Source organism: Chiroxiphia lanceolata (assembly GCF_009829145.1).
Source record: "Chiroxiphia lanceolata isolate bChiLan1 chromosome W unlocalized genomic scaffold, bChiLan1.pri scaffold_46_arrow_ctg1, whole genome shotgun sequence".
Lineage (NCBI taxonomy): Eukaryota > Metazoa > Chordata > Aves > Passeriformes > Pipridae > Chiroxiphia > Chiroxiphia lanceolata.
In genome coordinates, this window is record NW_022476501.1 from 554,374 (window position 1) to 567,073 (window position 12,700).

The 12,700-nt window shown below is 53.6% G+C and overlaps 1 protein-coding gene across 1 annotated transcript; it reads left to right on the plus strand.

Moving 5' to 3' along the window:
• LOC116781435 (zinc finger protein with KRAB and SCAN domains 7-like) lies at nt 1-6,461 on the plus strand. Its single transcript, XM_032677100.1, has 5 exons — nt 1-40; nt 2,831-3,140; nt 3,224-3,845; nt 4,763-4,841; nt 5,030-6,461. Exons 3-5 carry the CDS (start codon nt 3,801-3,803, stop codon nt 6,034-6,036), a joined length of 1,131 nt encoding a protein of 376 aa, XP_032532991.1. The 5' UTR covers nt 1-40; nt 2,831-3,140; nt 3,224-3,800; the 3' UTR covers nt 6,037-6,461.
• Nucleotides 6,462-12,700: the final 6,239 nt, after the last annotated feature.

Genomic DNA, 12,700 nt, shown 5'->3' on the forward strand with positions numbered 1-12,700 from the left:
TCGGTGATGGCGGCGGGGCCTGCGGTTCGCTCTGAGTGCTGTGAGTCTCCTCGGGGGGGGGGGGGGGGCTCGGGATGGTTTAGTGGGGGGGGTTCAGGGATTCCCGAGGAGCTTTTGAGGGGTCTCTGAGGGAGTTCGGTGTCCTGAGGGGACTCAGGGGGTGGCTGAAGGTTCCTGAAGGGGTTTGGGGGTCTCTGAGGGGGTTTTGGTTTCTGAGGAGATTTGGGGGGTACCAGGTCGGCTTTGGGGGTCTCTGGGGAAATTTGAGGGTCCTGGTGGGACCTTTTAGGCAGTTTTGGGGTCTCTAGGGTGTTTACAAGGTCTTAGACGGTTTTGAGGGTCTCCTAGGGGGATTGGGGGGTCCCTAAAGGGGACTGGGGGGTCCCAGGTAGGTTTTGCACGTCACTGAGAGGGTTTAGAGGGTGCTGGGGAGGGTTGAGGTCTCTGAGGGCATTTGAGGGGACCTTGAGAAGGTTTCGATCTGTCGAGGGGGAGATTTCAGGGGGTTTGAGGGCATTCTGGGGGGTCCCCTAAAGCCCAGCAGTGGGTCCAGGGGGTCCCCCAGCCCCAAGGGGAGGGGTCCTAGGGATACCCCCCAAAATCCGGGGGGGGAAATGTACCACATCCAGGTAAGGGGATCCCTAGACCCCAGTATATCCCAGTGACTTTCCAGTGACCCTCTCAGTGACCAACCAGTGTGTCCCAGTGACCTCCCACTGCCCCCCAGTATGGCCCAGTGATCCTCCAGTGAGCACCCAGTAACCCTCAGTATGGCCCAGTAACCTCCCAGTGTCTCCCTGTGTGTCCTAATAATCCCCCAGTAACTCCCCAGTCCCTCCCAGTGCCTCCTGGTTCCCCCCAGTGTGTCCCAGTATCCCCCAGTAATCACGCAGGGCCCTGCAAAGCCCCTCAACTCTCCCCAATGTTTCCCCAGATGCCCTTGGCCTTTCTGTGAGTGTGTGGGGGGGTGTTTTTGTGGTCAGAGAGTCCAGGGGGGCTCCTGGAGTGAGATGGAGGGTTGGGGACATCAGGGATGGGGTTTGGGGCCAGTGGAATTGGGGGTGTCAAGGGGGGAATTGGGGCCATGAAGAGGCCCTGGGGACATTGGAGACACCAGGGGGGTCTCGGGGTGTCAAGGGAGGAACTGGGGACACCAAGAGGGTCTTGGGGACACCAGGGTGGGTCTCAGGACTCACCTGATCTTGGTGCAGCCCCTCCTCTGCCTGCCCAGGCCTCATTAACCTCCCCCAAATGTCTCCTAACCCCCATTTTCCCTTTAATCCCCTCCCCCCATAGATACCTTTGACCCCTCAATGTCCCCAAGACCTCTTTTAATTCCCTAAAGGCACTCAAAACCCCCAAATCCCCATCCAACCTCCTCAGATCCCCCCAAATCTCCCACAGTCCCCCCTCAAATCCCTTCCAACCCCCCCAGAGAGGGATCACCTGGCACCCTGGGACAGGAACACAGTGGGTTGTACTGAGGGCACTGGGCTGTACTGGGAGGGCACTGGGGGGGGCTCAGGTGTCTCACGACAAGGTGGCCCAGCTCCAGGAGAGATCTGGGGAGCAGTGAGGAGGTACTGGTCTGTCTTGGTCTGTTCTGGTCTGTCCTGGTCTGTCCTGATCTGTACCCCCAATCCTCAAAGCCCCTCCCCAGCTCCCCCAGCACCCTCCCGCACCCCAAAGCCCCCCAGGCCCCTTCAGGCCCCTGACTTGGTCCTGCTGCCCCTTGAGCATCTGCAGCTCCTGCAGAACCAGGCATTGCTTTGCTCCCCACAGGGTCGTTCCCACACCCAGAATGGAATCTGGAGGCAGCAGGATGTGCACAGGGCTCCCATTTCCTACAGTGCAAAGGGGCTGCAGGGAATGATTCCCCTGCTCTTGCAAATCTGCCAAAACCTCCAGGGCACAGGAGTGGGAGCTTCATGAATTTGCTGGCTTTGGGAGTGGAGCTCACAGGGTATTGAGAGGAACATATCCCTCAAATACAATCTCTGTGCATACACAAGATCTGTCTGGACAGACAGATAAAGCAATAATCAGATATATTCTGTATCATATCTATGGCACATATTCTACAGAATCCATAATTAGCTATTGTATGATATATCTGTAAGGTATTACGAATGATAAGCAATAATAAGGCAAGTGTCCTCCTTAGGGACACACACTTCAGAAGGGAACTTGCACTTGTCCCCCCTCCCTCTTCATCTTCGAGCCACTTGGTGCCACAGAGGGGGACAGAGCTCCTGTGGAACATTCTATTCCACTGACACAGAGCAAGGAATAAACCCAAACTATTGCCTGGGTTTGTTCCCTGGGGGTCTCTGCAGCAGCAAGCACAGCCCCACACTGACTGCTCTGGGCTGTGCAGGCATTTGTGCTTCTGCCTGTCTCACACACACACACAAAACAGTTTGGTGTAGTGTTTCTCTCAGGAAACCCCCTCTTCCCCATGGCTAAAGCCATGGAATTTGTGTTTGTTTCCCTTGGGTTCAGGGTCAGGCTGTGCCTGTGTCCAGCCCAGAGGCTCAGAAAAACATTTCTCCCGTCCCACTGCACTCTGCTGCTGCAGACAGGACCCAGGCACTGGTGGCACTGGGAGTGAACAGCAGAGTGTTTCCAGGGGCTCTCTGAAGGAACACAAGTGTCCAAAGAAACCAGCACAAGTGTCCACAGAAGTCCCAGTCCTTTGTCCCTGAATGAGCTTGTTCAGCCCAGGAAAAACTGTCTAAGTTTAATTTCCATGGAAGGATCTTTTTCCCACTTTAACACCGGTTTAGTTCCAAAGAGGTTTCTTCATTTCCTCCTCCCAATTTCCCTGAAGGACACTGACAGGGACCATGGACACTGACAGGGATCACAGAGTTTGTCCCTTGGCCATACAGCTCCTGCTGTTTGGCAGCACAGGAGAGGTTAATTAGAGCCCAGGTTCCAATCCCAGGGCACCCATTGGATCAGCACTTGGGGATACAAACTGACCTTGGGCTCAGGATGCAGCTGTGAGCAGAGATTTCCCTGCCAAGTCTGCAGTGAGTCAAGCTCTGCAGAGGAGATTGTGCCCCATGGATGGGATTGCAGAGGCTCCCTCAGGTCCCCAGCAGGAATCATCACTCTCTGCAAGTCCCTGCCAGGAGGTTGGAGCCAGGTGTGGTGGGACTCTTGTGCCAGGAAGCAGCAGTAGGACAAGAGAACTGGGTCTTGAGCTGTGCCAGGGGAGGTTTAGGTTGGATATTAGGAAGCAATTTCTTCCCAAGAGAGTGATCAGGCATTGGAATGGGCTGGGCAGGGAGGGGGTGGAGTCAGCGTCCCTGGAGATGTTGAAGGTGAGAGTGGATGTGGCCTCAGTGCCATGGTCTGAGAAGCACAGCGGGGTTGGATCCAGGGTTGGACTTGATGATCTCAGAGGTCTTTTCCAACCCAGCTGATTCTCTGATTGCCATTCCGATGGCAGCACATGCTTGAGGCTCTATCCCCAGGGTGATCGAGATGTCTGTCCATATCTATCTCCAAGGTTAGTCTGTAAATGTGTGGTGTTAGAAAAGCAGGCTGAGTTCTGGGCTGGTTGTAGAAGGAGAAAGAAGCCCAGAGGCCAGTGCAAGCTGGCAGCCCTGGGCTTGCACCTGATGTCCCCTCCCTGTAGGTTCCTGTCCTTGAGCCCAGGCCCTGAGGTGAGGCTGAGAAGTGGCGCGGAGGTGAGGCCAGAGCTGTCCCTGAGGTGAGGCTGAGAATAAGTGCAAGGCAGAGGTGCTGCTGAGGAAGGAGAGCCCTGTGGTGGGGAAGAAGAAAAGCTGTGAATGCCCATCCCTGAGAAGGTGCTGTGTCCATCCCCTGTGTGCCAGGTGAGCTGGGGCTTTGCTGCAGAACTGCGGGCGCTGATTTGAGCGGCTGCAAGTGCTGAGATGGTGGGCACCCAGGAACACAAACTGTGCCTGGCCACGGAGCCTGCAAGGAGGAGCAGAGACAGCGGTGGCAGTGTGGGGGTCCAGGTTGTCCCTGTGCCTTCCCCTGCAGGCCCTGTCTGTCCCTGCTGGGCCCCTGTCCATCCCCATCAGGTCCCTGCACACCTGCTCTGCAGAGCTTGACTCCCTGCAGACTTTGCAGGGAAATCTGTGCTGGCAGCTGCATCCCGAGCCCAGGGCAGTTTGTATCCCTGAGTGCTGATCCATCCTGGGGACCCAAGGGATCCTCTGCCATTCCATCCATGCAGCAGGAGTCACCCTCCTGCCCTTGACTCCCTGCAGAGGAACAAGTGCCATCTCTCTGTGTGGGAGAAGCCAGATGCTGCCCCTGGGCCATCAGAAGTGGTGCTGAAACCTCTTTCAGCCCAGCCCTGGGTGCAGTTTTCTCATCCCCTCACCGAGTGCCCGCTCCCCCAGCCGGCACTGACCAACCAGGGCGTTTGGCACACTTGGTTTGGTGGTTTGGAGAAACAACCCCGGACTGGCAGAGGGCCAGATAACCTCGAGTAACAGCCCTGGAAAGTTTTAAATGACACTACATTAATATAGCTCTTGATTAGAATATAGCAACTCAATCAAGTGCTCATGAAATGACCTCACTTCCATCATCCTCCCAATTAAACACCTTTTTTTGGGCTGAATCTGCTTAAATCTCGGTGGTTTGGGTTTTTCTTGGCTGAATCTCGGTGTTTTGGAGGTTTTTATGGACAGAGGATGCCCGGTGAGTTCTAGAGATGGTCTTGGGCAGGAGGAACCCCCAAGCCAACGTGCTCAGCCCCGGTTTTCCCTCCCCTCAGGATTTGTCTTTCCCAAAGCTTGGGCAGATGGAGGAGGAGGCTGTGAGGAAGAGGAAGATGCCTTGGGCCCCCCAGGCAGGTGAGGAGGAAGTCAGTGGCCCTTTGGGCGGGTGTTGTGCTGGCTCTGTCAGCCGAGCATGGCCCCGGCTGCAGGACAACCCCGCTGCCGCCGCCGTCCTGCCGGGGCCGGAGTTGGGGGGATGTCCTTGGCCTTCCCTGTGGGCCAGAGGCAAATCCCCTCCCTGTCCTTCTTGCTTCCTGCCCCAGGCCCCGAGCTGAGGAGGGAGAGCCCGGAGGACAAATCCCCCCGTGAGACCCTGGTGGGAGAGGCCGTTTTGAAGGGCTCCCCGGTGCAGGAAGGCAGCGGGGAGGAAAAGGGCCGGAGATCCCCCCACAGGAGGGGCTCCAAAGCCATCCCAGGGTGCTCTGAGGAGGAAAGAGCCAGCCTGTGCTGGGAAGGCGGCCGGAGCTTGAGGGGGAGCTCCAACCTGGTGGTCCCTGATCAGCCTCCCAGCAGGGAGAAGACCTTCAGGTGCTTGGAATGTGGGAAGAGATTCAGGAAGAGCTCCCACCTGCTCCGCCACCAGCACATCCACACTGGGGAACGGCCCTACACGTGTAGGGAATGTGGGAAGGGCTTCAGGGACAGCTCCACCCTGATCCGACACCTGCACATCCACACTGGGGCACGACCCTACTCATGTGGGGAATGTGGGAAGAGCTTCAGGGACAGCTCCAACCTGATCCGACACCAGATGATCTACACTGGAGAACAGCCCTACACATGTGAGGAATGTGGGAAGAGCTTCAGGGACAACTCCAACCTGATCCGACACCAGCGCATCCACACTGGGGAGCAGCCCCACAAGTGTAGGGAATGTGGGAAGAGCTTCAGGTACAGCTCCCACCTGATCCGACACCAGCACATCCACACTGGAGAACGACCCTACACATGTGGGGAATCTGGGAAGAGCTTCAGTGGCAGCTTCAACCTGATGCAGTACCAGCACCTCAACACCAGGGAACAGCCCTACAGGTGTGGGGAATGTGGGAAGTGGTTTCAGACCAGCTCCAATCTCTTTCAGCACCAGCGGACACACACGGATGAGAGGCCCTTCCGCTGCACCGACTGCGGGAAGGGCTTCAACCGGAACTCCAACCTCGTCACCCACCGGCGCATCCACACTGGGGAGAGGCCCTACAAGTGTGGGGAGTGTGGGAAGAGCTTCAACAAGAGTTCTGGCTTGACCAGACACCAATGGACCCACCAGTAAGGGAAACCCTACCAGTGCCCCAACTGCGGGAAGAGCTTCGGCTGCTGCTTCCACCTCAAATGAAGCTTCTGATGCTGAGGCAACCCCTGGAGTCCAGTGACTGTCAGTCCATCCCTTTCCACCGCAAAGGGCCAGTCCCCTTTCCCAGGGGCAGGTTCTTCCAGCAAAACCCTCCCTGGTGGGGTGTGTGGAGATTCCTGCCTCGGCTGGGGATGCCTCCAAGGTCACTGCTGGAGGTTGAAAGCAGAGATCTCCCCCCGAGCATTGGTCTGGGAGAGTTCCATACAACTCTTGTTAAGAATTCTTGCTTTTGTGCCAACTTGAGTAGAATTGCTTTAACAATTGCTTTAGTGTAGAACCCTGTCCTCTCTTATCCTGTACTCCCGGTAGTTTTAGTGTCTCTATTGTACAGTAAATAATTCTGATGAAGATCTTCTGTCTGATCATTTGTATCTCTAAATAATTTATTTTTATCAATAGATCTGTTTTGCCATCATTAAAATCACAGGGGACCAAAGTGATTCAGTCACACTTCTGTAGTTCCTCTAAAGTGGTGGCATAATCCAAGGCTGATTGGATCCAGCAGCCCCCAACACCCCACAGGAAGTTGGGAGCTCATGGGGCAAACCTCCTTGTGCTCAAAGACCCCCATGGGACCTTCAGACCCGCCAGACCACCCTCCCTTTTCCACCCTTCTCGCTGTTCCTCCCACTTTCCCACTGTCCCCTCAATCCCCAATTTCTGCCATGAACAGTTTTTGGGTCCCAACCCCGACATTTTGCCCCCTCTCCTGTGGGCACTGAAGGAGAAAATGAGGCTGCACACACAGAGTTCCATTGCGGGACTTGTCCGCCCATCTTTCCAGTGTCCCCATTTCATTGGGGTTCCTTTGGAAACAGCACCTGGGGTTATGGCCAGCAGGAGTTCCGGAACACACGCAGACAATCAATATGATCAGGTGATGTTCAGTTTATTATTTAAATGAGTTATACAGTTTAGTTTTTTCCGGGTACGTGCTTACAAGAAGGTGATTGGATAGCTCAGTCTGTGCACGCGTACCACGCCTTCGGTTCATTGGTTCTGGTGCTCTGTCCACGCAGCCTGACATCATAGGGCCACCCAAAGTCCCTTCTATTGATCCACCCTTAGGGACTTTCCGAGATCTTGCAGTTTTTCCTTTATCTCCAGTTTTCCCAAAACTTTCAACTATAAACACAGGATTTTCTCATACCTACGACTATAAACATATAGCTAACAAGTATAAACATTGCATAGTTTCAGAGTTTGTAAGTATAAACACAGAGCTTTCACACAGTTTGCAACCTCCAAAGTCATGTCAAGCAAGGCCTAGTGCTTCTTAAAAATCATCATACATTCACATTGAAACGGTCAGTTACCATGGAAACCATCATACGTTCCCGTCTCTACAGTTGGTTACCATGGCAACCATCATACCTTCCCATTGCAATGGTCAGTTACCATGGAAACCATCATACAGTCATGTTGCTACATTCAGTTACCATGGCAACCATCATACATTCCCATTGCTATGTTCAGTTACCATGGCAACCGTCATACATTCGCATTGCCATGGTCAATTACCATGGCAACCATCATACATTCACATTGCTATGTTCAGTTACCATGGCAACTGTCATACATTCCCATTTCAACGGTCAGTTACCATGGCAACCATCATACATTCCCATTGCTATGTTCAGTTACCATGGAAACCATCATACAGTCATGTTGCTACGGTCAGTTACCATGGAAAACATCATACTTCCCACTGCTAGGGTCAGTTATCATGGCAACCATCATACATTCCTATTGCTATGTTCAGTTACCATGGCAACTGTCATATAGTCCCGTTGCTATGGTCAGTTACCATGGCAACCATCACACATTTCCATTGCTACTGTTTGTTACCATGGCAACCATCGTAAATTCTTATTGCTGCAGTCGGTTACCATGGCAGCAATCATACAGTCCCATTGCTATGACCAGTTACCATGGCAACCACCATACCTTCCCATCGCTACAGTCAGTTACCATAGCAATCATCATACATTCCCATTGCTACTGTCAGTTACCATGGCAACCATCACACATTCCCATTGCTATGGTCAGTCACCACAGTGTCCTGGTTAGGGAGCAGGAGGGGCAGTTTAGCTCTTTGTGGGTGTGACCAAGTTATTTATCCTGTATCATCCATGCCATCCCTAGGGCTGTGCTTTCAGCAGGAAAAGCCGGGGCTCTGCACCGGAACTGCTCCATCCTGCCCCGCTCTCTGCAGGGGAGGGACTGTCAGCATCAGTCCTGTGCTCCCCATCCCAGATGCTGCCCCGTCATGTTTTCCCCGAATTGGAACGATGGACCTTTGGTGCTGAAAGAGGAAACCACGACGGGCCGTTGTTGCGGACGACGGGAAAAGAATACATGACCACAGAGTTTGATCATGACTTATCCAACTTTATTGCTGCAGGCTTTGTGCTTATAAAGGTTAATAATTAGCCTCATACATATTACAAGCGCTAGCTCATCATTGGCTTCTGATTACCTAAGTTATATTTGCGCAAATGCTGTTTCTTTCACATTCTTATGGTTACTTGTTTGCTATTTGTTCTACTTTCCCATCTGCTTTATTCTGTTCTTCTGTCACGTATGCAGTTTCACAGATACAGTGACCTTCTAATAGTTTTCCCTTACCGTGGGACCAGAGCTATAGCATCTCTCTCATGTCCTCTTTCTATCAACCACATTTCTGTAATACTTTCCACAGGCCGTGGTGCTGAACCAAAGCTCTGAGCAGGATGGGGCGGTTGGGGGGCAGCCTCAGCCCCCTCAGCTGTCGGGTTGGGAGGAGAAGAGAGGAGCCAGTGCGGGACTGAGCCCAGGGAGCGGCTGCGCCACACGGCTGGGACGACCCAGCTCCTGGGGCTTGGCTTGTCCTTGGTTCTCCTTGTTGTTGGGCTAAAGGGGTGGACACGTTACCCTTGGGAGCTCCCCCACCTTGAGTGCCTTTGTTCGGGGGCACCGCGCAGACACGTCGCACGGGGAGCACCTATCATCTTGTCTGTGTACCTGGTGGTGACGCCCTTTTGGGGGTGAAACACCTTCTCTTTCTGGATACTTTTGCTGATGATATTGCTGTTGTGACTGTGCGTGTCTTATTCCATTGCTCTGTGTTTTTAGTGAATTGTTATCTCCACTCAGAGTCTCTCAGTTTTTGTCCCTCTCTCACCGGAAGGGGCGTGGGGAGTGATTTATCTGAATTTTAATTTCCTGCTGGTGCTAAAACCAGCACACCAACCATGCACCAGCCTCGGGAAAGATGGAATGATGCAGTGGGTGCTGGGACATGCAAACATTGGGATACACATTTAGCAAAGGCCACCTGGTCACTCAGCACTGGGGGATGTGCCAATCGGGCTGGCCCTGTCCAATCCAAGTTTTCACGTGCCGTAGAAAGGGATAAAGTTCCTGTAGTGCACATTAAAAACATGCTGGGAAAACAGTCGGGGTTATTCCCGCTTCAGGCAAAGGGAAGTGCACCTGTGGGGTTCACGTTGCTCAAGGACACGGATGCGCTTGGTGGGTTAGGAGGGAAAGATGGGAAATCCCGTGTGTGCCTCTAAGGGATTGAATTTTGGGTGAGAATAGCCAAGGAATTCAGTTGTATTACAGTGGTAACTCTCTAACACTGCATTCTCACTGCTGTGGAGACTCTTTGCCGTGTCAGGGGTATTACAGTGAAAATCACTGAGAGAAATGAACAATGAGCTTGGAGGAGACTAGACAAGCACAGCAGTGATGGAACAAGAACTGGCTGCAACAGGCAACAGTCCCACAGTAGACAGCATTTTTCCTGCCCTGAAAGAGTATTTTGGCAGATGGAGCCTAAAATCCTGGACTAAATGAACTCAACAGACTTTCATAGACTAAGCAATGAGATCTGTGGGTTTATATCAAATGATAGGAAAGGTGATGGTGGAATGTACTGGAAGGTGTGGGATCTGACATGGTGTAAATGGTGCAGAATAAGGGGTGGACACCAGCCTTGTCTTGGCTGTTCTTCCTAGTAGGTTGGGTTAATCTTCCTATAGATTAACTACAGATTAATTCTGAGATAGAGTTAATTTTCTTCCTAACTAGAGAGTTAATTTTCTTCCTCGTAGCTGGTGCAGGGCTGTCGTTTGGATTCCATGGGAGAACAACGTTCATCACCCACTGATGGTTTGGTTGTGCTTACCCTAATCAAGGACTTTCCAGCTTCCTGTGCTCTGCCAGGTGCACAAGAAGCTGGGAGGGAGCAGGGCCAGGACAGCCGACCTGGACATTCCAAAGGGATATTCCACACCACGGAACATCATTCCCAGTGTATACATGAGGAGGGGTTGTGCAGCAGGGGCAGATCACTGCTTGGGGTGTGGGGCATTGGGCAGTGTGTGTGAGCAATAGTGTTGAGCATCACTTGTTCCTCTGGGGTTTTATTCCTCTCTCTCTTTCTTTTGTCTCCCTTGTCAATACAGTTATTATTACAGTTACTACACTTATTATTATTTTCATACTTTACTTTGTTTCAGTTATTAAATTTTTCTTATCTCAACCCACGGGTTTTGTCTTTTCTTGATTCTCCTCCCCATATCAGTGCAGGGGGAGGTCAGGGGACTGAGTGAGCAGTTCTGTGGTACTTGGCTGCTCACTGGGGTTGAACCACAAGAAACGGGAATGCACAGGAGTGGAGACCCTGCTGGGATGTGCTCTGTATTCATGTACTGCCCAGCACCAGTGGGGCCTGTTTTGGGCCCACTGAAGTGGAACAGGAGGAATCCCCAGCCCATGGGGGTTGTGGAGGGAGCTGAGTGTCCTTCTGGCCCCAGATCTGCAGAGCCACAAGGAGACACCTCTGTTGACTCAGCTGAGTCCCTTCCCTCAGTGCAGGTGAAGGAGATCCCTCCTGGCCACTGACTGGGTTTCCTGTGCAATGATGGGACATGAAAAGGGAACTCTTGAAGTTAACTCTGTGTCTGTTTGGAGAAATGACAGTGCTGAAAGAAGTGTCTGCGCCCAGCTGAGAGAAGGCACATCATTATTTCCTTCAGCTGTGTGCCAGCAGGTTCCCCTGGAGCCCCAGGGAGAGCTGGAGGGAGCCCAAAGGGGCAGAGTAAGGGCTACCTGGGGCTGTTGCTGTGCTGCTGAGCTGGGCCGGGCTCCTGGCACACAGGGAGCTCCTGGCAAGCAAGAAGAGCTTCAAAGAGACAGCTCTGCTGGTGAGCAGCTCCTCTGCACAGCCCAGCAGGGCTGAGGGCACTGCCTGCAGCACCCAGGGCACAGGAGAGAAGGCAGAGAGATGAGAGGCAGCCTGGGCTGGCAGGTGACTGAGCTCTCACTAGGGGAGAAACCTTCCCAAGATTTGAAGGAAGAATTCTCTGGCTGTAGGAAAGTTCAACTTGCCTTCCTGGAGGCATCTCCTAAAGCTGCCACATCCCACAGCTTCTGGGATCTTTCAGCAGGACTCTCCCAGTTGCTGCAGTGCAGGGGAAGTGACCATATGGCAGAGCAGGGCAGGAGCTGCAGGCAGCAAGGGCAGAGAGGAGAAGGGAGCAGGAGGTTGAAGGGATCCTGGGGTGGGAGCACAGGGCAGAGCTGCTCAGGGCAGGAACCTTGCCAGCCCTTTGCCACGCTCAGGTTGTGGCTGCAGAGCAGTGCAGGGGAGTTGCTGCAAGTGCCTCTGCCAGCTGCCAAATGGCAGCAGTGGCAGGAGGTGTCAGGATGGCTCTGCTGGATTTGCTGGGGTGCAGCAGGAGAAGCTGCTGCAGAGCAGGACTTGCTGCTGCCCCCTCAGAGGCCCAGGGCCAGAAGGTTCCCTGTGGAGGGCTGGCTGTGGGGTGGGAAGGTGGGGGTGCAGCCAGGGGTGCCCAGGGCTGTGGGGCAGAGCAGGGTCCTGCCCCCAGGGCTCTGTGTGCTGGGGCAGGGACTCTGCTGCCTGCCAGGCTCAGCTCTCAGCCCGGCCAAGGAGCTGCCACGGGGCTGGGGGAGAAGGGCTGTGGGGAAGGAACAACTCCTGGGAGGGCAGAGCAGGGCAGAGTCCTTCTGATCTCCAAAGTGGGCTGCAGGGATGAGGGCTGGTCACAGCTCCAGATCAAAGCAGGAAATTTCCCAGAAGGTATTTGCAAGAGGCACAGACAGACAGGGGGGGTACCTTCAAGAGAATGAACCAGTTCTTTCAGTGTTATACTCTGGGTTGTCTGGGTGCTGACTGGGACAGAGAAATCAGTCTCTGAGCACAGGAGGAGACACTGAAACTGGAACTCTGTTAGTTTAGAGGGGATTGAACCTGAGAGTGTCAGACATCAAAACTGTCTTATAGACAGTATCAGTGTCACTTTTTCAGCCCTGTACCCAGGGAAGCAGCTGCTGGCAGGGACAGCTCCAGGCAGCAGAGCCCTGGGCAGGGAGTGGGGGGCAAGTGCCCCCAAGGCCTGGGGGAGGGGGTGTTCAGGCAGCTCTGGGGGCCCTTCCCTGCAGCTCTGTTGGGCACTGTTTGCTGGGCCATAGAAATGAGGATTCCTGCAGTGGAAAAGAACCTTCCCCAGATGAGATGGAAAAAATAGAAAACACAGGTACAGTTATTCTAAGCTCCAACTAAGCTTCTGCTCTG

Coding starts and splice junctions, on each gene's coding strand:
- LOC116781435 (XM_032677100.1), top strand. CDS start 3,801: ATGCCCATCCCTGAGAAGGTGCTGTGTCCATCCCCTGTGTGCCAG. Junction 3,846..4,762: donor GTCCATCCCCTGTGTGCCAG/GTGAGCTGGGGC, acceptor CCCTCCCCTCAG/GATTTGTCTTTCCCAAAGCT. Junction 4,842..5,029: donor GCCTTGGGCCCCCCAGGCAG/GTGAGGAGGAAG, acceptor TTCCTGCCCCAG/GCCCCGAGCTGAGGAGGGAG.